This window comes from Perognathus longimembris, chromosome 3 (assembly GCF_023159225.1).
Source record: "Perognathus longimembris pacificus isolate PPM17 chromosome 3, ASM2315922v1, whole genome shotgun sequence".
NCBI lineage: Eukaryota > Metazoa > Chordata > Mammalia > Rodentia > Heteromyidae > Perognathus > Perognathus longimembris.
This window is the reverse complement of record NC_063163.1, coordinates 59,193,174-59,215,595: the sequence shown is the minus strand read 5'-3', so window position 1 is coordinate 59,215,595 and position 22,422 is coordinate 59,193,174. Positions and strand designations below refer to the sequence as shown.

The following is a 22,422-nucleotide window of genomic DNA, read 5'->3' as shown; positions in this document are numbered from 1 at the left end:
CTAGCTCTTGAACCAAGTATCTCAGGACCACTGTTTCCCTTAACTATATACTTAAACTCCTTGCTTCAACACTAGATAAAAAAAAATAATAAGATAGTAATATAACTGGCAGGTCAACCTAACCAAATATGTGCCTCTTCAAAATTCTTCTTTTTTTCTTCTCTGTCCCTTTTTTTTTTCTTGCCAGTCCTGGGCCTTGGACTCAGGGCCTGAGCTCTGTCCCTGGCTTCTTTTTGTTCAAGGCTAGCACTCTGCCACTTGAACCACAGCTCCACTTCTGGCCGTTTTCTATATATGTGGTGCTGAGGAATTGAACCTAGGGCTTCATGTATAGGAGGCAAGCACTCTTGCCACTAGGCCATATTCCCAGCCCTCAAAATTATTCTTGAAGCCATGATTCAAACCCAGATTTTCATTGACTAGTTTTAATTATGTTTATATTGCAGTGGACACTCTCACAGTGTATTCTAGAAAGTACCTTCAACAGATAAAGCTTAAAGGAATTTTAAAAAGGGGCTAGGCAATTAATGTGTCAACATGTATGTCAAGAAGGAGGAGGAACGTGTATGTGAGGTCTAAATATTAGTACTTTGATTGTGACTTGAATTTCAACTGAAATTTGATGGTCTATAAAATACTAGATTGTGAACAGTCCCAAATTCATTAAATCGAAAAGTTTTGAAACAGTCAGGGGGTGATGAAGGGAATGCTTATCTCATTGCTCAGTTTTTCCCTTTTCTGCTTGCTGCTTTTCTGAGAATCTGGGTGGGTGAAACAAACCTTGGAGATGGGCTTCTATGGGAGCCAGGGACTGGATCTCCTAGCCTCCTTTTCTCCAGATCATTTCAGAAGGCAGTTTGTGTTCTTTCCTGATGGCTGGTTCTCCTTCCATTTTGAGCTAAGGACAGTTACTCACTGCCAGGTTAGTCAGAGCCTGAAAAAGGCTACCTGAAAGTGAGGGGATACTTTTTCTGGAGGACTAGTGCTCACCTCTGCAGGAGCTAGTGTTGGAAAGGAGCATGTGGTGGGTGGAAGTCTGTCTTTGTTCCGGGAAGGACCCTGCAGCCCCTTGGGATTTCAGTGTGGAGGCAAGGCCAGATCATGAGTTCAGAAGAGCAGCTCCTACCCCTCTCATAAGTTGCTTATATACTCCTAGCCCACTGCTCTAAGGATATTCTGGTGCACTGAGCTTCTTGCTCAACAGTACACTTGTACTGTTCTACACACAACCTTAGGGGAAAAGGCAGTGCATGTGTTTTGTCCAGTGGTTTGGGAATATTGCTGACTTACTAAGCTTAAATTGTCATCCTGTATGCACATTGGTAATAAATACAGATTGGTTATTTGTAAGCTTTCCACATATATTTTTTCTTCATCGAATCTACACAATGGGTTTTATAGAATCTATTAGAGTACCAATTTTAATGAATATGAATTGAGTAATTTTTTGCGCCTAAGATTTTCCTATATCCTCTTAGAGAAGATAACTATTTTTTTATTTTCTTTTACAGGAAAAAGCATTATTTTTCTCATTTACTTAACATCTTAGATATTGTCACCATTGGAATAATTCTACTAATTGATATAACATATATATTTTTCTACGTTCAATTTTTTAACTATATCCAAAGGTAGGAAACATATGACCTAACTGTCACAGTTTTCTTTTATTCTTTTAGTTTTTATTTTTGTTTTTCTTGGCTTTAATTTTGTATATTAAACTTATATCTGATTAAGTTCTATACGGACAACACAGTTTGAAAATGAAATATTTAGTGGTAGTGAGATGGATTGAATGGTATAGGCCTACTTAGCAAGTGTAGGGACCTGAGTTCAAATGACAGTACCAAAAAAAGGAGAAAAGAGGAACATGTTGATATGTTTTCATACCCTTGGGGACTCAAAGATGATGGCATTCAAGGCCCATAATAGATGTGTTCACTTAAGTACCTTTACTTGGACATAGAAAATGGAACATCATTTTGAAATTCTCCCCAAATTTCCCTTTGTGTTTCAACTACAAATTCATTACACTTGAAGCTCTAGAGTCTGAGTTTTTCCTATGATCATGAGTGTATTGACTTGAACATGTGTGAAGTTTGAGTGACTCTAGTCATGGTTCTATGAAAGGTAGCAAATGGAAACTAGGGGGTGATGTAAAGCAACCCAAAGATAGAATTTTCCAAGGTCATTTTGGTAAAAATGAACAATGGTAAGGCAAAGTTAAAGCAGTAAAGGATACGAAAGTGAAATGTATATGAGGGGTGATGAGGGTCTATGTGTCCTTGTCTCTGTCTCTGTCTCTCTCTGTCTTGGTCTCTTTTTCTCTCTCTCTAAATGAGATAGAAAAGTGCAAATGTGTATTGGAGGTTGCTGTTAGGGGTCTTTTAGCTATATTCATTAGAAGTAAAACAAGTAGATTCTTTCTTACTTTAGTTTCCCAGAGCTCCAATGTGATCCCCATGTAAATATGTAATGTGACAGGCTTTGGAGCTTGAAAATAGCCTCAGGCAATATGTTCCTCCATCGGGCCTCCTCAGCATCATTTGAGAACTTGGTATCCTGCAAGAAAACACTTCAGGCTCCACTCTAGACTACTGAATTCATGGACCTGTGGTTTCACCAAGTCTCTCAGTGACTCTTGTTCATACTTGTCCACACCAGCCAGCATGGTTTGGAAGGATCTTAGCCTCTTGCCTGCCTGATGTGCATGTAGTAGCGGTAGGAAACCTCTGTTACTGGAAGGAGTAACCCCAGTATACAAGAAACCTTAGTTCATTTGGGGAAAAAATGCAAAGTGCTAAATCTTAAACCAAAATGTTTAGTCTACAGATTCTAATGGACTTATTACTATTTCTCTAGACTGTAATTTCTCAACTTTAGTATTATGGACATTTTAGAGAAGACAATTATTTATTATTATGGGCGGGGAGGGCAATAACATTCTAAAATTCTTCCTAAATTGCCATTCATTGTCAGATGTTTAGCCGCGTTTCTAGCTCTGATTAGCATTTGCATCATTTTGGTTGTGAGAACCAAAAATATATACATATGTTACCAAATGTACTCTGTGGGGTGGGTAGAGCTGGCTGGTAGAGCTCTAGAGTAGCATGTGAAGTCCGTGGGGTGCTGAAGAGCAACACACACACACACACACACACACACACACACACACACAGTTTTAACTTATATATTGATGAACTCTTCTATTTCTGGACTATAAAGTAATCTTTTCAAATATAACTATAAATTTATTTAGGATGGCAGTGTTTTTTCGACTTCTGAGGCTGATTACGTTTGTGCGAATATTCCACCTTGCGAACCAGACAAGATATCTAGAAAACCTGATCAGAAGACTGGTAAGTGGGCAGAACATGTTTTCTTCCTATACTTGCAAGACTCTGAGATAGCAATGTGGAATTCTTTGTGGATATATATATATATATATATATATTTTACAGATTTATCTTTTTTTTTTACCTCCCAGGTGTCTGGCAATAAAAGAAGATATGCCAAGGATGGATTTGATCTGGATTTAACTTACATCACTGGTTTGTAAAACTTAGTTGTTAATTTATTTATATTAATTTTATTACTGGATTTTGAAACTTAACACTCAATGTTCACTCCACATTTTTCTTGGAAGTAATAATATTCTTTTTGGTTTTCCCAAACCACAGTATTTGTATCTAAGCCATGCTGGTGTGTGCTTTTTGTTTTTGGTTTGTTATTGCTTTAGATTTTTGGTGGTACTGGGGAGTGAACTCAGAGCCTCATGCTTGCTAGGGAGGTGCCTACCACTTGAACAACACCACTACCCCTTTTGGTATTGGTTATTTTCAAGGTAGGGATTTTCTGACCTATAATTCTTCTATTTGTATGTCATTGTACCACACAATTAATTGAGATAAAGTCTTAACAGGTTCCCCTAATCTCTGCCTCCCTACTAGCTCAATTTCCAAGCTTGAGCCAACATGCCCAGTTCTTTTTCCTTTAGTTCTCTTCCTTTCTCTTTCTTCCTTTTTCTTTCTTTGTTTCTCTTTTGTTCTTTCTTTCTATATATCTCTCTCCTTCCTTCTTTCCTTCCATTCCTTTTCCTTCCTTCCTTCCTTCCTTCCTTCCTTTCTTTCTTTCTTTCTTTCTTTCTTTCTTTCTTTCTTTCTTTCTTTCTTTCTGTCTTTCTTTCTGTCTTTCTTTCTTCCTAGTCTTTTCTTCTTTCCTTGCCATATTATTTCAAAGTCTTGCAAAGTACCGTGTTAGCATAATCTATTGATAGGTTCCCTCTGGGCACAGAAAATCTCAGGCATTTCAAGCAATGGCTACTTGGTGGCTACAGAATAAGTGAGATGGATTTTTTTCAGGTGGCTGATTTTTCATTGGAATTTCATTTAGAATTTATTCCATTTTGGTAAATATTTCAAGCATCCAAGAGAGACCTTTGTCTTCAAACCCCTAGAGAATGAGGTCACTAGTCACCAGGTCAGGTCTGCTGAGCTTAGAGGGCTACAAATAATTTTTTCCTCTGGGAAAAGACTCTGGATATATGTACAAGAATTTTTATATACTTCCTATCTATACAGACTTTTTGTTTATTTATATATTTCCAGTCCTGGGGCTTGGACTCAGGGCCTGAGTAGTGTCTGTGGCTTCTTTTTGCTCGAGGCTAGCACTCTACCACTTGAGCCACAGTGCCACTTCCAGCTCTTTCTGTTTATGTGGTGCTGAGGAATCAAACCCAGGGTTTCATACATGCTAAGTAAGGACTCTACTGCTAAGCCACATACCCAGCCCCTAAAGACTTGTATAATAATAATTCCTTTGATCTCCAGAACGCCTGATTGCCATGTCATTTCCATCCTCTGGGAAACATGCGGTATATAGGAATCCTATGGAGGTAAGCATACTCATGAAACAAGTAATGAAGTGCTGATCCAGGAAGGGCAATATTCTGAAAGCCGATTATTTAAGATGAAAAAAAGCCTAACAGCATGGTACCAACTTGCTTTTGTTTATACAAACCACTCCCAAACCTATGGATTTGTAAAAGCAGGCACTTATTTAGCTAAAGATACTGTGGTTTGTAAATTTGGATTGGGCTTAATGGGGTGATTCAAATGATTAGGTACAGGATTGGCTACTTCACTGGGCTGAGCTAGGCATCCTGAGCAGCTGCTGCTCATCTGAGGTCTAGCTAATCTGATGTCACTTCTCCCAGGCAGTTAGATTATGGTGAGAGTTGAAATGGTCTCAGGTACAGCAAGCAAACAAATGCAATTACTTTAATATGAAGGCTTGAAATGAGCATTGTGTGGCCTTGAATTTGTTCTCTTAGACAAAATGAATTACAAAACCATCTGGATTCAAGGAGAACAAAACAGATTTCGTGACATGATGAGAGGAATTGTAGCCACATTTGTAGGCTTTCAGGGAGAAGGGAGGAAGTATACAAATAAAATGTATGTTCTTACAGATAGATTCCTCAGAATTGTAATGAGGCAATTCCTGTGTTATGTTCTGTAGGTGACTAAATTAATTTTAAGCACAATGAAGCTATTTACTATGAAATTACATTAAATGTTGACTTAGGAATTTATATATGTATGTACACATGTATGTATGTATGTATGTATGTTTGTGTGTGTGTGTAATTCACACTAATCTTCCTTAATAAAATATAATCATAGATCTGTATATGGGTGCATATACATAAAAACATTCAATTGTCACTTAGTGACAAGAAATGCTCTGTTGGGTGATAACTCAGCGTGGGAACATCATTGCATGTACTTAAAGTCAGCTATAGAACCACTCAGCAGGCTCATCTTATAGGACTACTGTTGTGTAAGCTGTCCACCAGTTACCAAAACACAGCCTCAGGCCTAAATGGCTCTTTCCCAACCTAAGACATATAGATAGCCCATAAATATAAGACATGATACAGGAATGAGCAAGATCATTTCTCATGAGAAAAATGCAAGTCCAAACCACAGTAAGATAACTGCAATGTTCCAAAAAGAATGACAGTTATCAGGTAGACAGGACATAGCATAAACTAGCAAGGATTTTGAGAAAGGAAACCCTTGGCACGCTATAGGTGTGAATATCAATTAGCACAGCCAGTGTGGAGGTTCTTCAATAAAAATCAAAATAAAATGAACATATGAGCCAGTAATAATACCACAACTGGGGATTGATGTGGAATAAAGACATCAGTATGTGGCAGAGACATATGCACCCCTGGTTAATAGCAGCACTATTCAGGAGTGAATAGTCAAGGGTTGAAAACAACCTCCAAAGTGTCCATTCACGATGAATGGATAAAGGAAGTGTGGCACATATACATGATAGAGTATTGTTCACTGACAAAAACAACGAGATTTTGTTTTGTGAGCAACACAGAAGGAGAAGTTATGTGTTAAGTAAAATAAGCCAAAAGACAAGTAGGGAAAATGTGGAATATGAAAGTATTGATCTCAAGTAATAGAAGAATATTGAAGGTAAAGAAAGAGACAGTAACAGAAGGGGTTAATCTGATTAAAATATCATATACCCAGGATAAAAAAAGAACCCACTAGTGGTTACGAAAAACTTGGGAAAATCAAAGGCAGAAAGGTTGATCAATGAGTAAGATATTACAGTGAAATGAGTCCAATTTCTCCTGAGTTATTGCACAGGAGGGTGATTACAGACAACAGTATTTTACTATGTATTTCAGAATTAAAGAAGAAAATATTCCAGTGTTTCACCATGTTATTATATGAATTCAAAATGTACTTAATTGAAAAACCATCATTATATAATGTAGGATTGTGTATGCTTATATAAACAAACTTTTATTGAGGTAGATTCTAAATTGCAATCATCTTACATGTATCTATTAAAGCAATTATGTATATGTGCCTGTAACCAACACTTCTGTCTAATTGTTCAACATTTTTGGCACATTCTAGTCACTATCCAAGCACTCAATGGAAGTGCTTATTCTTTTGATTTTTAATCACTACAGATTAGTTTGAATGTTTGTTGAGTTTTTCATAGTTGAATCACATCTAATACCTCCTTTGTAACTGACTATATACCAGAAACATGAATTCTGTCAGACTGACTCAATCGTTTTGTGCCCTGGTTATTCTTTTAAAAATAAGATTAATATTTATTGCTCTATGGAAAATCTATGCACACAAATTATATAGTTATATACTGCTCCAAAGAATCAGCAAACACATTATATTCTGCAAATCCATTTGACAGAGAGGAAAATCTGCAAACATAAAAAAACTACTTCTGAAGGAAGAGATGTAAATTTGGCAGCTAAAAGTTTTAGACCGGTAACTTATACATCACATGAGTTTAAATTCATGAGTTTGAAAATGTTGAGGGTAAACTTTGTGATGTGTGTTGATCGGTACATAGGAAACATAACACTGATTGTCAAAGAAGCATGCTCAACAATATTTAATTCACTTCCTGTGTTTCTGGGTAAAGCATTCTTTGATCCCTACTACTGTGTTTTCAGAAGGTTGAGCTGGAAATACCATTTGTCTAAATTGAGTCCATTTTCAATTTATAATTTGGCCCAACTTTATTGCACATGCAACTCAAAACAAGGACATCACTCTTCCTGGAGTGATCTCTAGACTGTTGCTTTCTCTCAGTTATCCAGCAGTTCTCTTCTTGGACTATTGACAAATATCCCAATGAATCGATCATTTTTCACCCCTTGGAATCAAAGAATGCAAAGATAAAGAGTGTATCTTCATAAACATTGATAAATCGTGACCCACCCAAAGCTTCCATCCTCTGACTGAATTAATATTTGGTCTTTCATCTTTGCCAGAGTGGAGTGTCAAATCTAAGCTATTTGTTCAGTTCCCCAGGCATACTGGAAACTAGGACACAGAGCTGCTGCAGTGGTCCATGCTCAATGATAACAGCATACCTTGGTTATGGAATGCCTTTGTCATTTCATAGCTAAGCAATCTCTAGGAAACAATTTGAAGTCAAGGTTGACTAAAGTGCAAGTTTCATCCCTGAACCTACTTATCTCCTGAAGAGACTAAGCAGGTCATATGTGCCTCATTATCCTGCAAAGGGAAGGTTTCAGGAACTGTGTTTGAAACAACACTGAATATATAAGGCAGAGGGTCAAAGTGCAGATGGGTGGGCACCCAGTCAGTTACTAGAGAGACAAGCACGATGAGGAAGCATCAACAAGTATGGCCACTACTGCTTTCATGCAAGTAGATAATGGACCTTTGCCTCCAAGTCAAGAAAAGGCTACTTTTGCTGGGAAATAACCTGTGAGAGGACTAAAAACTGGGTACCCAGCCCCTCTACTCTGCATCTGTGTTCTTGATCTTAGCCATTCTCTCTTGCAGCCACTTTACAGTCACCTAGGGCTCCAGGAAGAACAGGATCAAATAAGAACCTTGTGACAAGAGGCAGGCAGCATGCCCCTCAGACAGGCAATGCCTTCTTATCTTCTTGTCATCTTATTTGTGACGTACTTTATTTATTTTTCTTATTTATTGCCAAAATGATGTACAGATAAGTTACAGTTTCATATGTTAGGCCTTGGGTACTTCTTGTACTATTTGTTACCTGTCTTCTTCTTGTCATCTTGAAGAGAGCAAGCCAGAGCTAGAGACCACTTGTCAGGCCTCTAGAGCTAATGATGTGGGATGCATTTAACATACATGTCTATCTTCAATACCTTCCTATTTCATCTGAAGATGGCTAAGATGTAGAAGTGCTGTTAATAGCTAAGATGTAGAAGGCATGAAAGCATGTCTGCCATGTAAAAACATCTCCTTTCTTTGCCCTTGAAAACAAGGGGAAGCCAGTAGGTGCTATAAGAGCCAAGAGAAGCATTTGGCAGATTTAAGAAAACCAGAAGGTTAAGACTGTGACAAAAAGGCTTTCCAAGAGTACACAGAATATTTGCCTAGGATTTTAAAGTAGTTACATAAAGGAGTTTCATCCAACAAACCAGTTTATGATCGTATTTACCTGTTTTAGGAGGTCGTTCATTTCTTGGACACCAGACACCCAGAACACTATTTCGTCTACAACCTTTGCAGTATGTACATGACTTATTATTTTTGCTACTGTAGATAGAAAACATGTAAGAAAATGACCTCTTTTATGTTCCATTTAATTGTAACTACTGAGTGGTGGGGGTTAGATCAGAAATCTCTATTTTCTGCTGGTCCTGTGTGGTAAGAAAAGTTAGCTTGGTAGCAGAACATTCCCTAAGAGAGACACAGGGTGGGGCTGGGGATATAGCCTAGTGGCAAGAGTGCCTGCCTCGGATACACGAGGCCCTAGGTTCGATTCCCCAGCACCACATATACAGAAAACGGCCAGAAGTGGCGCTGTGGCTCAAGTGGCAGAGTGCTAGCCTTGAGCGGGAAGAAGCCAGGGACAGTGCTCAGGCCCTGAGTCCAAGGCCCAGGACTGGCCAAAAAAAAAAAGAGACACAGGCTAGTGAGACCAAAGAGGCAGATTTCGAGAAAGTTTCAGGAAACGTCTGCTCATGCTGTTAGGCTTAGGCAGGTCTTCCTGTCTTTCATGTTAGATTGTACTGAAGACAATACAGCAAGTATGTTCTCTGACCCACGGCTAGTGGGTGTTGATGAGAACAAGACAGATGATGAGAAAAGACAAAAACAAAAAGTAGAAGACAGAGTATACCTCCAGGTTCTAGTTGTGTCTGTCTGCAGTTTGTTTACTCCTGCCTCTATATGAAATCCTGTGTATACATGAAGTGACTGTTTTCAGAGACTGACCGTTTAGGCAGTGCCATTGACCTCTGCTTCATGGTACACAAGTAGCATGAGCAAATGAGTAGTCTGCTAGAAGCTCTTCAACATGAGGACTATGAAACAACAAGTTGATTTAGATTACTTGATGTGAAAAAAAGCCACTTACTATCCGAGAATCTGTCCCTTAAGTCTCTCACCTTTATCTGCCCACTTTGGTCCACTGGTCTGCCTGCCTCCCCCTTAAGGAACTTTTGCTTTTAACCTTAACAATTGTTTTAAAACAACAGGAGCCTCACAAAAAGCTTTTAAAATAGATTTAAAAATTGCTAATAGAAAATTTAAACTTTTTTCCTAATTTTAGGTAATTAGGCATAGAGCTTTGACACATCTGTTCTTTCTTCAGGTGAACGGTCGTATGACCCCAGGTTTTTCCATCACCGGATGCATAGAATTCTCATAGACGATCACAACGTCCCAACACTTCAGTAAGTTCTATGCCACACTCATTGCCAGAAGAGCACTAAATTCATTGGGCTTGAATTTGGGGGATGATTTTTAATTACCTAAAAATCTTTATTAAACCAGGGAGATGATTTCATTTTCAAAAGAAGTCATTGCTTGGTTATCCAAGGATCCCCAGAATACCATCGCGATTCACTGTAAAGGAGGAAAAGGTAGTAATGCTTTCTTTCTGTTTTCTTTTTCCTATGATATTTGAAAATAAATATTGGAGGCCTAGCAGAGGACACATCCTGTTATTCATCAGATAAGGAATTCCTATAGGTTAATAGTTGCTAGCATTTTAATACTGGTTTTATGGCTGAAAGAAGCAAAGAAAGATGAAAGGAAAATAGAGAAGGTGAGGGAAGAAAAAAGGGAAAGAACAATGAAGGGAAGGAAGGAAAAAGAGCTAAGGAAGGTTGAGTGTATTTTCCCTTAATTACCCATGATCTGAGTGTCTTCCGTTCTGGTTTTCCAGTATATATCTGCCAAATATAAAGAGGGTTTAATTTCAGGATATTAGAGCTCTTTTATTTTATTTGAACTATTCTTTCTTTAACTGACAAACTGCACTTATGTATGGTGTACAATATAATATTTTCATATTTGTAGACGCACATCATGGAATAGCTGAATAAAGCTCGTTAACAAATGCATTCTCTCTTGGGCTTTAAGTTGCTCTTCCCTGTTAACCAGTAACAGTGAGCATTGTTTCATATACCTGTTGGCCACTTGCATATTTCCTTTTCAGAAATGTCTTTCTAAGTCCTTTGTCCTACCCTGCCCCCTTTTTTATTCCTCAGAGTCTTGGATGATGGTGTTTTGTTTTGTTGGCATTACTATAGTTGAGTCCAGAGCCACACACTTCCTAGGGCACTCTACTACTGGAGTCACACACACCCCTTGTCTCTTTTTCTTTTAGTTATGATTCATATAGGGGCTCACTTTTCATGCTTCCTCCAGGCAGGCCTCGTCTGTGATCCTCCTCCTTTACATCTTTCACATAGATGGGATAGTGGACACATTACCAGTGATGAATTCTTGCAACCTTTTTTGCCTGGCTTTGAATGACAATCGTCCCCATTGCCAGTACCTGAATAGCTAGGATTACAGTGTGAGCTGCCATGACTGGCTTTCTCTTTTGTGATCTTTCATTTTGTTTTGTTTGAGACAGGATTTCCCTATGTATAGACCAGGCTACACTCAAACTTGTGATCTTCCTGCATCTGCTTCCTGAGTGCTGTGATGCCAAGGATGTCCAACACACCCGCCTCTTTGCCCTTTTATAGAAAAGCTTAATTTATTTTCATGCTACTGTGTGGAGTTCCTTAAATCTTTTTGAATATGCTCCCATTCCATAGGTCATGACTTTGCTCAGCTGATTATCTACTTTTCTGTGCAGAAGCATTTTCCTCTCATGCAATGTCATGTGTTTAATTTTTGCTTTTACTGTCATACAACACACACACACACACATACACACACACACACACACACACACACAGAGTCTATTAAATGGATAGAACTACAGTTTTTTCTTCCTAATGCCAAGATATTTTCCTCACAGACTTGTAAAGATTATGCAATCTATAATTCAGTAGGTAAATGCTTTTATCTCATGTCTGATATTTTTATTTGTGATTGTAATACCAAACTATATCAACTACTATATAAGTCAGAACTGAATGAATTTTAATTTCACGAAGACCAAGTTGAGATTTTCAGGACGATTCTATGAAGTTGACTGATGCTATATATTATCAGAGCTACATTCAATTCATGGAAGACTGCTATAAAACGTTGAGGGAAAGCTTCCAGTAGGAAAAGTGTAGAATTCTCTGACCAACTGGAAAGGATACAATAATCTTTATATGACAGGCCTGAATTTTCTAGAAAGAGCTCCAACTGAGAGGACTCATGATAGTCTGATAGGACAGGTTTCGTGAAGACTGCTTGACAAATGCCTATAGAACGGATACTTCATGGCTTCTTGCTTTACCTGGCTGAGAGGACAGTAGTGATCCTGCAGCTGTACTTACTCACGGCACAGGCACATGAATCGGCCCCATGTGGGCATACATACAGATGGTAAAAGAGCTTTTCACACGTTTCCTTCAAATAGGAAAAGATCATTCTTTCAGAGACCCAGAGTTGTGTTCCAGAACTGACATGTTACAGTCAATGAAGCTGAGGGAAGCAATAGCCAGTATTCCTATCTCTAAGGAAGCTTCTGTGTCTCATCTACTTCGAGCTAAGTGGCATTAACTTCCATTTGGAAGTTAGAATGCTGGTTAGAATGCCGTTCTGTAAACATGATAACAATGTTCAGTTTATTTAAAAATGTTTAAAAGATAGATGAAAAATGTTGTGCTTCTCAGGTAAAAGGACGGGTATGGTAGGCATTAAATAACAGCAAATTAGTCAAGCTATAGAGAAGATTATAGAAAGAGAAAAGAGAATGCTCTATTCAAACCTAAATTTTATATGACAGAAGTAAAATATAAATTAGAAGGCAACCTATGGGACTTGGAGGATGAGTGATTTGAAGCACCAAGGAATTCTAAGCTGTGCTTTAAAACACTATCTTACACACACACACACACACACACACACACACACACACACACACAGAAGCAGTGAGACAGAGAGAGCAGAGGAGGAGAGAGAAAAGCAGGCAGGCACGCCATGGGAGAAATTAAGCAAGTACAGTACGGCAAAATACTGAGAATTACAGAGTCTGAGGAATAAGTACACGAGTATTCATTATATTTTCTGTCTGCATTCTTATTTTGGAAAATGTTTGCAATATCTTCAAATAATACAATTAAGTAGGGACTACAAGTGGCTAGTTGGTGTTCTGGGTTCCCACTTGCATTTGAACTCAGCACCTCACACCTACTTGGCCAGTACTCTACCATTTAAGCCATTTGCCCCGCTCTCTATCACCTATAACAGGGGCTGTGGACATAAACCATCCTGCCAGCCTTGAGAATAGGGGTCATGCTGACTTTGCGTGAGCTGGCCTGGAACCACAATCCTCCTGAGCTTGAAACCTGACTAGCTGGGACTATAGATGTGAACTACGATGCAAGTTCCTACATTATCTTTTTGTTACATTAATTAAAGTTCAGGCATTTCTATTTCTCAATTAAAAACCTTGAGTCAGGCACACTGAGGAGAAAACAGAACCAAAACCAAATGTACACTTTTGAGTATTTCTGAGTGTATAGTTATGCTGGACAAAGATTTCTTGAACTAATCGCCGCTCTTTTCTAGGGCGTACTGGGACCATGATATGTGTCTGTCTCCTCGCAATGGACACATTTTCAACTGCAAAGGTAGGAAAATGTTACAATACTCTGTCTTATATGTATTGAACTTGCTGGTTCTGAAATATGTCTGGTAAAATCCTTTGTTCGTGGTGTTTATGTGAAAGTCTGGCTTAGTGCTGCCTGGTTTGGTGCGCATTTAGTAACTGGCTGAGTATCCTTGTTCTAGGCCAGGGCTATGGTGAGAGCAGTGAGGCACACATTGAAGGGCATGCCAAAATCTAGAATAACTCAGATAAACAGAATTTTTATGTATATTTCTACTATGTGTAGGTAGATGCCATTCAACAAAGACATTTGTCAATATGGTGCATCTTGAGCAATGTCACTCCTTCATCATTCTCCAGCCCTCCCAAACCCACTCCTTCCTTAAGTTTACTTAATTTTGGAGGCTATACGTTGAATTTTATGACTGCATAATGCAATACGTAGAACATAAGAGTCCACATTGTCCAAAAAGGCATGTACTCATTACCTGACTTATGCAACTGTAACCCCTTTTGCGAATCATCTTTATATTGAACTTCAAGTGGGCTAAAGATGTACAAAGACACTTCTCTGATGAGGAAATAAGAATGGCCAAGAGACATATGAAAAAGTGCTCTACATTACTGGCCATAAACAAAATGCAAATCAAAAGAACATTGAGATTCCATCTCACCCCAGTAAGAATGTCATATATAAAGAAAACTAACAATAACAATTGTTGGAGGGGATGTGGCCAAAAGGGAACCCTACTTCATTGTTGGTGGGAATGTAAACTGGTTCAGCCACTCTGGCAAGCAGTATGGAGATTCCTCAGAAGGCTAAATATAGAACTCCCCTATGACCCAGCAGCCCCACTTTTGGGTATTTATCCAAAAGACCACAAACAAAATCACAGTAATGCCACCAGCACAACAATGTTCATCGCAGCACAATTTGTCATAGCTACAATTCGGAACGAACCCAGATGCCCTCAGTAGACGAATGGATCAGGAAGATGTGGTACATATACACAATGGAATTTTATGCCTCTATCAGAAAGAATGACATTGCACCATTTGTAAGGAAATGGAAGGACTTGGAAAACATTATATTAAGAGAAGTGAGCCAGACCCAAAGAAACATGGACTCTATGGTCTCCCTCATAGGAAATAATTAGCACAGGTTTAGGCAAGTCACAGCAGAGGATCACAACAGCCCAATAGCCCTTATGAACGCGTAAGATGATGCTAAGTGAAATGAACTCCATGTTATGGAAACGATTGTTATATCACAGTTGTAACTACCTTCAATGTCCCATCTGCATCTGTAGCTTCTATTATTGATGATGTTCTTGTATCACCTTCCAGTGGTTGTACCTACACTATCTCTGTAATCTTATCTTAGTATATTGGAAACCGTGTATACTGGTATTAGTAGTAGGAAATTGAAAGGGAATACCGAAATTGAGAGACACAGGGTAAAAAAAAGACAAACAACTACAAAAGCAATACCTGCAAAACTGTTTGGTGAAAGTGAACTGAACACCTCAGGGGGGGGAAAGGGAAAGGGGGGGGGGGCTATGATTGACAAGGTAACAAACAGTACAAGAAATGTATCCAATACCTAACGTATGAAACTGTAACCTCTCTGTACATCAGTTTGATAATAAAAATTTGAAAAGAAATAAATATATATAAAATATAAAAATATAAAAAAAGAATGAAAGAAAAGTTGGGCATTGGTGACTCACACCTGTAATCTTAGCTACTTGAGAATCTGAAAATAGGTGGTTTGTGTTGGAGAATAGCCCACTCAGAAAAGCTCTTGAGACTCCCTCTAAACCCACAGCTGTACCCATCCTCTCACCCTAGGTGAGAAGCTGAGATTGAGAGGATCCCATATCCAGGCCAGCCTGGGTAGTAAAGTCCACAAGACTTCAACTCCACAGAGGGTGGAGTCTGACAGGGTAGCAAGCACCTGTCTTCCCAGTGATGATGGAGAAACCTGTAGTAGGCAGATCCCAGCTCAGGTACATGCCAGAGTAGTAAGCAAGACTGACCTTAAAAATAACCAGCAAAAACAGGGTCAAGGGCATAGTTTAGCAGAATCACAGTAGCTGAGCAAGCATGAGACTCAGAGTTAAAAAAAAACCCAGTATTAAAAAAAAACACCCAAAACACCAATATCAGCTTCTGTGTGTATGTAGTATTAGGACGTGAACTCAGGACCTCCTGCTGGCTAGGCAGGTGCTCTCTCACAAGCCCTGCCTCCATCCATTTTCTTTTTTTTTTTTCATTAAATTTTTATTGTAAAACAGGTACAGAGACATTACAGTTTCATACGTTAGGCATTGGATACATTTCTTGTACTGTTTGTTACCTCCTCCCTCATTCCCTCCTCCCCCTCTCCCTTTCCCTTTCTCCCCCATGAGTTGTTCAGTTCATTTACACCAAATGTTTTGCAAATATTGATTTTGTAGTCATTTGTCTTTTTTACCCTGTGTCTCTTGATTTTGGTATTCCCTTTCTATTTCCTAGTTCTAATTACAGTATACACGGTTTCCAATGTACTCAGATAAGATACAGAGATAGTGTAGGTACAACCACAGGAAGGATCATCATTAATAGAAGCTACGGTCTCACATCACATATTGAAAGTAATTACAACAGTGATATAACAGTCATTTCCATAACATGGAGTTCATTTCACTTAGTATCATCTTATGCTTTCATAAGGGCTATTGGGCTGTTGTGATCCTCTGCTGTGACTTGCCTAAACCTGTGCTAATTATTCCCTATGAGGGAGACCATAGAGTCCATGTTTCTTTGGGTCTGGCTCACTTCTCTTAGTATAATGTTTCCAAGTCCTTCCATTTCCTTACAAATGGGGCAATGTCATTCTTTCTGATAGAGGTATAAAATTCCATTGTGTATATGTACCACATTTTCCTGATCCATTCGTCTACTGAGGGCATCTGGGTTGGTTCCGAATTGTAGCTATGACAAATTGTGCTGCGATGAACATTGTTGTGCTGGTGGCTTTAGTGTGTTCTTGTTTGTGGTAGATGCCCAAAAGTGGGGCTGCTGGGTCATAGGGAAGCTCTATGTTTAGCCTTCTGAGGAATCTCCATACCACTTTCCAGAGTGGCTGAACCAGTTTACATTCCCACCAACAATGATGTAGGGTTTTTGGCCACATCCCCTCCAACATTTGTTACTGTTAGTCTTCTTGATAAAGAACATTCTTACTGGGGTGAGATGGAATCTCAGTGTCGTTTTGATCTGCCTCCATTCCTTTTCTACACTGGCTATTTTTGAGATAGGGTGTTACTTGCGACTGGCCATGCCCTTCAAGTATGACCTACTTATCTGTCCTAGCTAAGATACAGATGTGTAAAACCACGATCCTGCAGTTCTCAGCCTTCCACATATGCAGACACTAGCATCAGGTAGATGTCATCATTTTCAATAAAGACAGGAGCCCGGGGCTGGGGATATAGCCTAGTGGCAAGAGTGCCTGCCTCGGATACACGAGGCCCTAGGTTCGATTCCCCAGCACCACATATACAGAAAACGGCCAGAAGCGGCGCTGTGGCTCAAGTGGCCGAGTGCTAGCCTTGAGCGGGAAGAAGCCAGGGACAGTGCTTAGGCCCTGAGTCCAAGGCCCAGGACTGGCCAAAAATAAAATAAATAAATAAAAAAAGACAGGAGCCCATAGGGGCAGTTTGAAGGGAAAATGAGTAAAGCCAAATTATACCAAACCAAGGGAAACTCCTTGGCTGGGCATACTGGTGCATGCCATGATCACAGCACTCAAGATTAAGGCAGGAAAGAAGCCAGGAGTAGACTGCAGGCTGCTCTACACAAAGAGAAACAAAGCCCTCAGTAAGCAGATGCTTCTGTAGCCTCCCCAGTAATGTGACTACTTCGTTTTTCAAAATAAGCTCTTGATTAACTAGAATCTGAATTTCTAAGGTGATCTCACTTCAGAACACAGTCAGTCTTCTATTTTCTCATCTCCGATAGCCAATAAATGAGGAACTGTGGCCTTGGTAAATGTCTTCAGAGACATGGCAGGATGCTGTGACCTTTGGAAAGCAGGGTACAGGCCTACTGGCATGCTCTTCCTGGGAAGTTACCACATGCAAGATGTACCCCAACAGCTCTGTTCACCTCTTGGCCTACAGTCTAGAGAAGAGAAGACATGGGTTTTCACCATATCCCACTCTCTAGTCCTATCCTTCTGTTTTCCTAACTTGAGACACACAGACTTGGAAAATGGGTGTTGTACCCCTGTTTACCATGGTCCCCAGGGGCTATGGGCAACACACTATCTGACCTCAGGCTGGGTGAATTAAACCAGTACCTGGGGCCCCACTGCCTGTAAAGAAGAAGAGAAAAGTAATTGAATGTTCTAGGACAGTACTTTCCAAATTATAACTTGTGATTTATAGAATCAACTCACTAGATTGTGACCAGCATTTTTTACTGGAAAGGAGTAGAGCAGAATAGAAACCATGAAATATTTTGGGTTTCTTTTTCTTGCTTTGGTGTGTGTGTGTGGTGGGGAGGGGAGGGGTCTATGTCTGTGTCTATGTCTGTGTCTGTGTCTGTGTCTGTGTCTGTGTCTGTGGTCTATTACTGTGGATCATAGCTCCAAAAGCAAAATTTCTGACTTATGCTGCAGGCTGTGCTCCTCTCACTGGCTGTGCCTCAGGTCACAGTGTTCTCTTTTGATTTCAGTCTTCTCATTTGTAAAATGGAAGGTAGGAAGAGGAGTTGGACCACATGGTTTCTAATGTTGCTCTAGCTCTGAAACTCCATGTCTTTATGACTCTTGAGCTAGGAAAGTCCTTGACATGCTTTTATTCGTTTTGTTGTTTTAACAAGCTCTGTCCAAAGACTGCTGATGTGATGGTGAATTGTGGTTGTCTTCTCCCCTTTTCTGTAGGAAAGCCTCACTTATTTTGGAGAACGACGGACAGACAAACGTTTCTGTGATAAATTTCAAGGAGTAGAAACTCCCTCTCAAGTAAGTTTTCTCTTTTCACAAGGAATTTATTTGTGGGGAGGGGTTAGTGGCACATTTAATTTGGTCATATTTGAAACCCTTCTCCCACATTCAATTAAGCCAGAGCACTTGTGACTTGTAACAGTTCCCTGATCCCTTTGGGGGCTCAAATCTGCAGCCTCAGGGGCTGCCTAGTCTTGGTTCATGCCAGAGCATCCTAGTTTCCATTTCACATTCGTTATTCCTTAAAGCGTCAGGAGTTGATTCTCCTCAGAAGGAAGATGCAGTGCCTGAGGTTTTCCTAACTCCTGAAGATTATCTCAAATCTACTAGCCCTTGATTTCCCTGGAAAGAAGGACTGGATCTTTCACCAACCTGTGCTAAGACAATGAGCAATCTCTCTAGAATATGACCAGGGTTATTTCTTGATGACCCCTCTGTGTGGGATAGAGTAACATCCTATCCGAGCAGACGCTATCATACTTGTTCCTATTTCTCATTCCATATTTATTACATTCATGTGAACTATCTTCTATTATCTTATTTTTCCTCTGAAAATGTTCAAATATATTGGGTGAGACTATTAGTCACTGTGACAAATACCTGACCAAAGAAACTCAAGTGGGGAAAGATTTATTTGGGCTCACAGTTTCAGGTTTTACTTCATGGCCACTTGATCCCATTGCTTTGGCCCTGAGATGAGACTGAAAAATCATGTCAAGGAGGGCGTTGAAGAGCAGAACTTCTCACCTCAAGGTGGCCTGGAAGCTGAGTAGCAAGAGGGGACAATTCCAACACACATGCTTCCAGTGACTTCCTTTCTTCAATAAGGCCACACCTCTTAACATTTTTCCCCCGTCTACTAATGCTATAAATTTATGAAGCCCTCAATGGATTATTTTATTGCTTAAGCCTAATGCATACAACATAAATCAAATGATACAACTACTTCCCAACACCCCACCTCTAAGCACTGGTACTTTGAAGAGTGTAGTTCATGTCCAGATCCTAACAGCCAAAGATGAATCATATAGTATATTCTTCAATCATCATCTCAACCTGCCATTTCAGGTCTTGCAGCCCCATGAGAATTTGTTAAGGACTATGCCATTTTTTCTGTAGCTATTTTGAGTGTAATCTATTTATCCCCTTTGAAGGCAAGGCCCGTGTCTTGACTATCTTGCCACCCTTTGCATCCCAAAGTACTTTGCTACTTGGCATAGTATCTTCCTTAGTTGGATGAGTGGTTGCTATGTGTCAGTATTAATTTGTATAGAAGCCTCTGCTGCTTTAAGCTGCATCAGGGGAAGGAAGTGTGAGAGCAGAATCAACTTGAGAGCCCTGGTGCATAGCAGTGGAGAATCTACATCTCCCCTTCCTCGCTTCTGCACTCATGCAATTCCCCTGACTTCAGTCCAGACCTGACATATCATGGGTTACAGCTCTTCTGATTCACTGGGAAAGCAAGGCAGGTGAGAGAGGTGTGTTGACAAGGCTGCAGCACCGAGTCCCCTCTGTTGGGAGGTCCTGATTAGACACTGCCACATTCTGCCCTTCATTGTGGCATTCTCCTTGCCCCACTACATGCACCGGAAAGTCAGGAATTTTCAGAAGTCTTGCTCACAACTGACCTTTCATATTTTGTCAGTACTGGGACTTGAACTCAGGGACCTGGTACTCAGTATGCTTTACATATTCATAACTGGCATCCCATCAGTTGAGACACATCTCTAGCCTGACTTTTTGCTAACTATTTGGAGATGGATTCTCCCAAACTTCGTGTCCCTGGCTGGCTTTAGTCTTCAGTCCTTTCAACCTCAGCCTCCCAGATAGCTACAGTTACACACATGAGCAACGAGCCACTTGCAACCAGCAAGACTGCTTTTTCCTAAAGGGAGATGTGGCAGTTCTCTTGATCAACTCTTCCCCGTTGGTTCATTAGCCAAACTCCTCAGTTCCACCAAGAGAATTCCAAAGAAAACCCCTTTGAGACTAAGAAAATCTACTTGAGAAAAGGGAAGATGAAGGAACTCTTATCTCTTAGGGACCCTTAAAAGTGACGTATAACCATCTCCTACTGTGATGTGGAGGTCTCATTTCCCATTGATGAGCAACTATCCACCAAACCACACTCCTTTGTCAAACTCATGACATCAGCTTCTGCCATAGCTTCTTTAGCACCTTATGGTTCTCGTGGTCATAAGTAAGCCTTTAAGCAAGGACTTCCTCCTCCTATGTTACTCCCTGCAGGTCTGAGGCCAGTGCTTTTTCCCATGGTAGGTAATTTAGTCATGAGGAGGCAAAGACCTAAGACTGTCGATTATGTAATGGCACACTATAAATGTTTTCTTCATTTCTTACTGTTCTTTTTTTTTTTTTTTTTTTTTGGCCAGTCCTGGGCCTTGGACTCAGGGCCTGAGCACTGTCCCTGGCTTCTTTTTTGCTCAAGGCTAGCACTCTGCCACTTGAGCCACAGCGCCGCTTCTGGCCGTTTTCTGTATATGTGGTGCTGGGGAATCGAACCTAGGGCCTTGTGTATCCGAGGCAGGCACTCTTGCCACTAGGCTATATCCCCAGCCCTCTTACTGTTCTTAACAAACTGAAAAAGAGAGATTAGGATACTCATTTTAAACCTTGCATTCCCACTAAAATGAGGCTTCTGTTGCTTTACAGAGCCGATACGTTGGATATTTTGAAACTATTAAAACTATGTGGAACTGGGAACTACCTGTGAAAAAAACACTAACAATTACAAAAATTGTCCTGTACTCCATTAAAGGTAAGTACTTGAGAATTCAAGGACGGGATGAGAGGATGAGTGTTTGCACTAGTGAGTGGGTTTAGCTCATGGTTATGTACATAGAGTATCCCAATTCACAGCTAAATTTCCCCAACATCTAGAGTGTCCATGTCAGCTATCTTAGATGCCTCTCTTCTTCCTTTTTTCATTTCCACTCGAGGGGAGGGCTCCATCCCAATGCCCTTACTCTATTTGTTGCCACATAAGCCCAGGTCATATGCTAGCATTCAGCATGGGTTGTTAGTAGAAAAGAAATATGTGCCTAGATTTTAAATGCTAACTGCAAACCAGGTGTTCCTTACAATCTTGCCTATAGGACTGGTTACTCAGAAGGCTGACATCTGGTGGATCACAATTTGAAATGAGCCAAGGCAGAACACTCTGAGTCTCCATTTCCAACCAAAGAAAGTAGAGTTGGAGGCATGACTCTAGTGATAGAGTGTCAGCTAGGCAAGCTGAGCAAGCTCAAGGCTCTGACTTCAAACAGTGGTACCGGTACAGACATTGGATACCATTTTGGAGCACAGAAATTGGGACTTCAGAAAAGCCTCCTAAAAGAGCAGCACTTGGTTCCCCACTCCACCCCATCTCCCACATACCTGAACTTCCATGAAGATAGAAAAGGTTGGGAAAAAGTGGTATTCTACCAGAGTCCTTTAGGTATTGCCAAGTTGCTGCCTACTTCCAAAGAAATAAGGTTGCCTATTGTAAGCTTCATATTGTTGCTGCAATGACAGGCACATATCACCGTGTCCACACGAGCTAGCTCCCACTGTGATCCTCTCTCGGGGTCTCAATCTCAGCCTTTCAAACACCTAGGGCTACAGGCTTGAGCTACTGATACCTAGCTGCTCTAGTCATTTTTGAGAGCCTCACATTACCCAGGCCTAGATAAACAGTGAGAGAGGTTATTCATTTGGGATAAAAGACATAAACACATAAGGGCATGAAACGCTGGGTGAAGCAGAGAATTTTCACTTCCCTTTTCCTTCTTAGTTTTAGAGGATGAAGTACATTTATGTGATTTAAATTGTTTAAATGTGGGGACAAT

At 40.1% G+C, this 22,422-nt stretch overlaps 1 protein-coding gene across 1 annotated transcript in view; it reads left to right on the top strand.

Annotated features, from left to right (window-relative positions):
- Positions 1 to 22,422, top strand: part of LOC125347616 (phosphatidylinositol 3,4,5-trisphosphate 3-phosphatase TPTE2-like) — a 144,566-nt gene that overhangs the window by 98,799 nt on the left and 23,345 nt on the right. Inside the window, exons 10-18 of the mRNA XM_048340610.1 lie at positions 3,260 to 3,359; positions 3,488 to 3,551; positions 4,830 to 4,894; positions 9,019 to 9,079; positions 10,168 to 10,249; positions 10,350 to 10,438; positions 13,542 to 13,603; positions 18,512 to 18,592; positions 21,245 to 21,350. Coding sequence (XP_048196567.1) covers positions 3,260 to 3,359; positions 3,488 to 3,551; positions 4,830 to 4,894; positions 9,019 to 9,079; positions 10,168 to 10,249; positions 10,350 to 10,438; positions 13,542 to 13,603; positions 18,512 to 18,592; positions 21,245 to 21,350 — 710 coding nt within the window. The remainder of the gene's footprint in view (positions 1 to 3,259; positions 3,360 to 3,487; positions 3,552 to 4,829; positions 4,895 to 9,018; positions 9,080 to 10,167; positions 10,250 to 10,349; positions 10,439 to 13,541; positions 13,604 to 18,511; positions 18,593 to 21,244; positions 21,351 to 22,422) is intronic.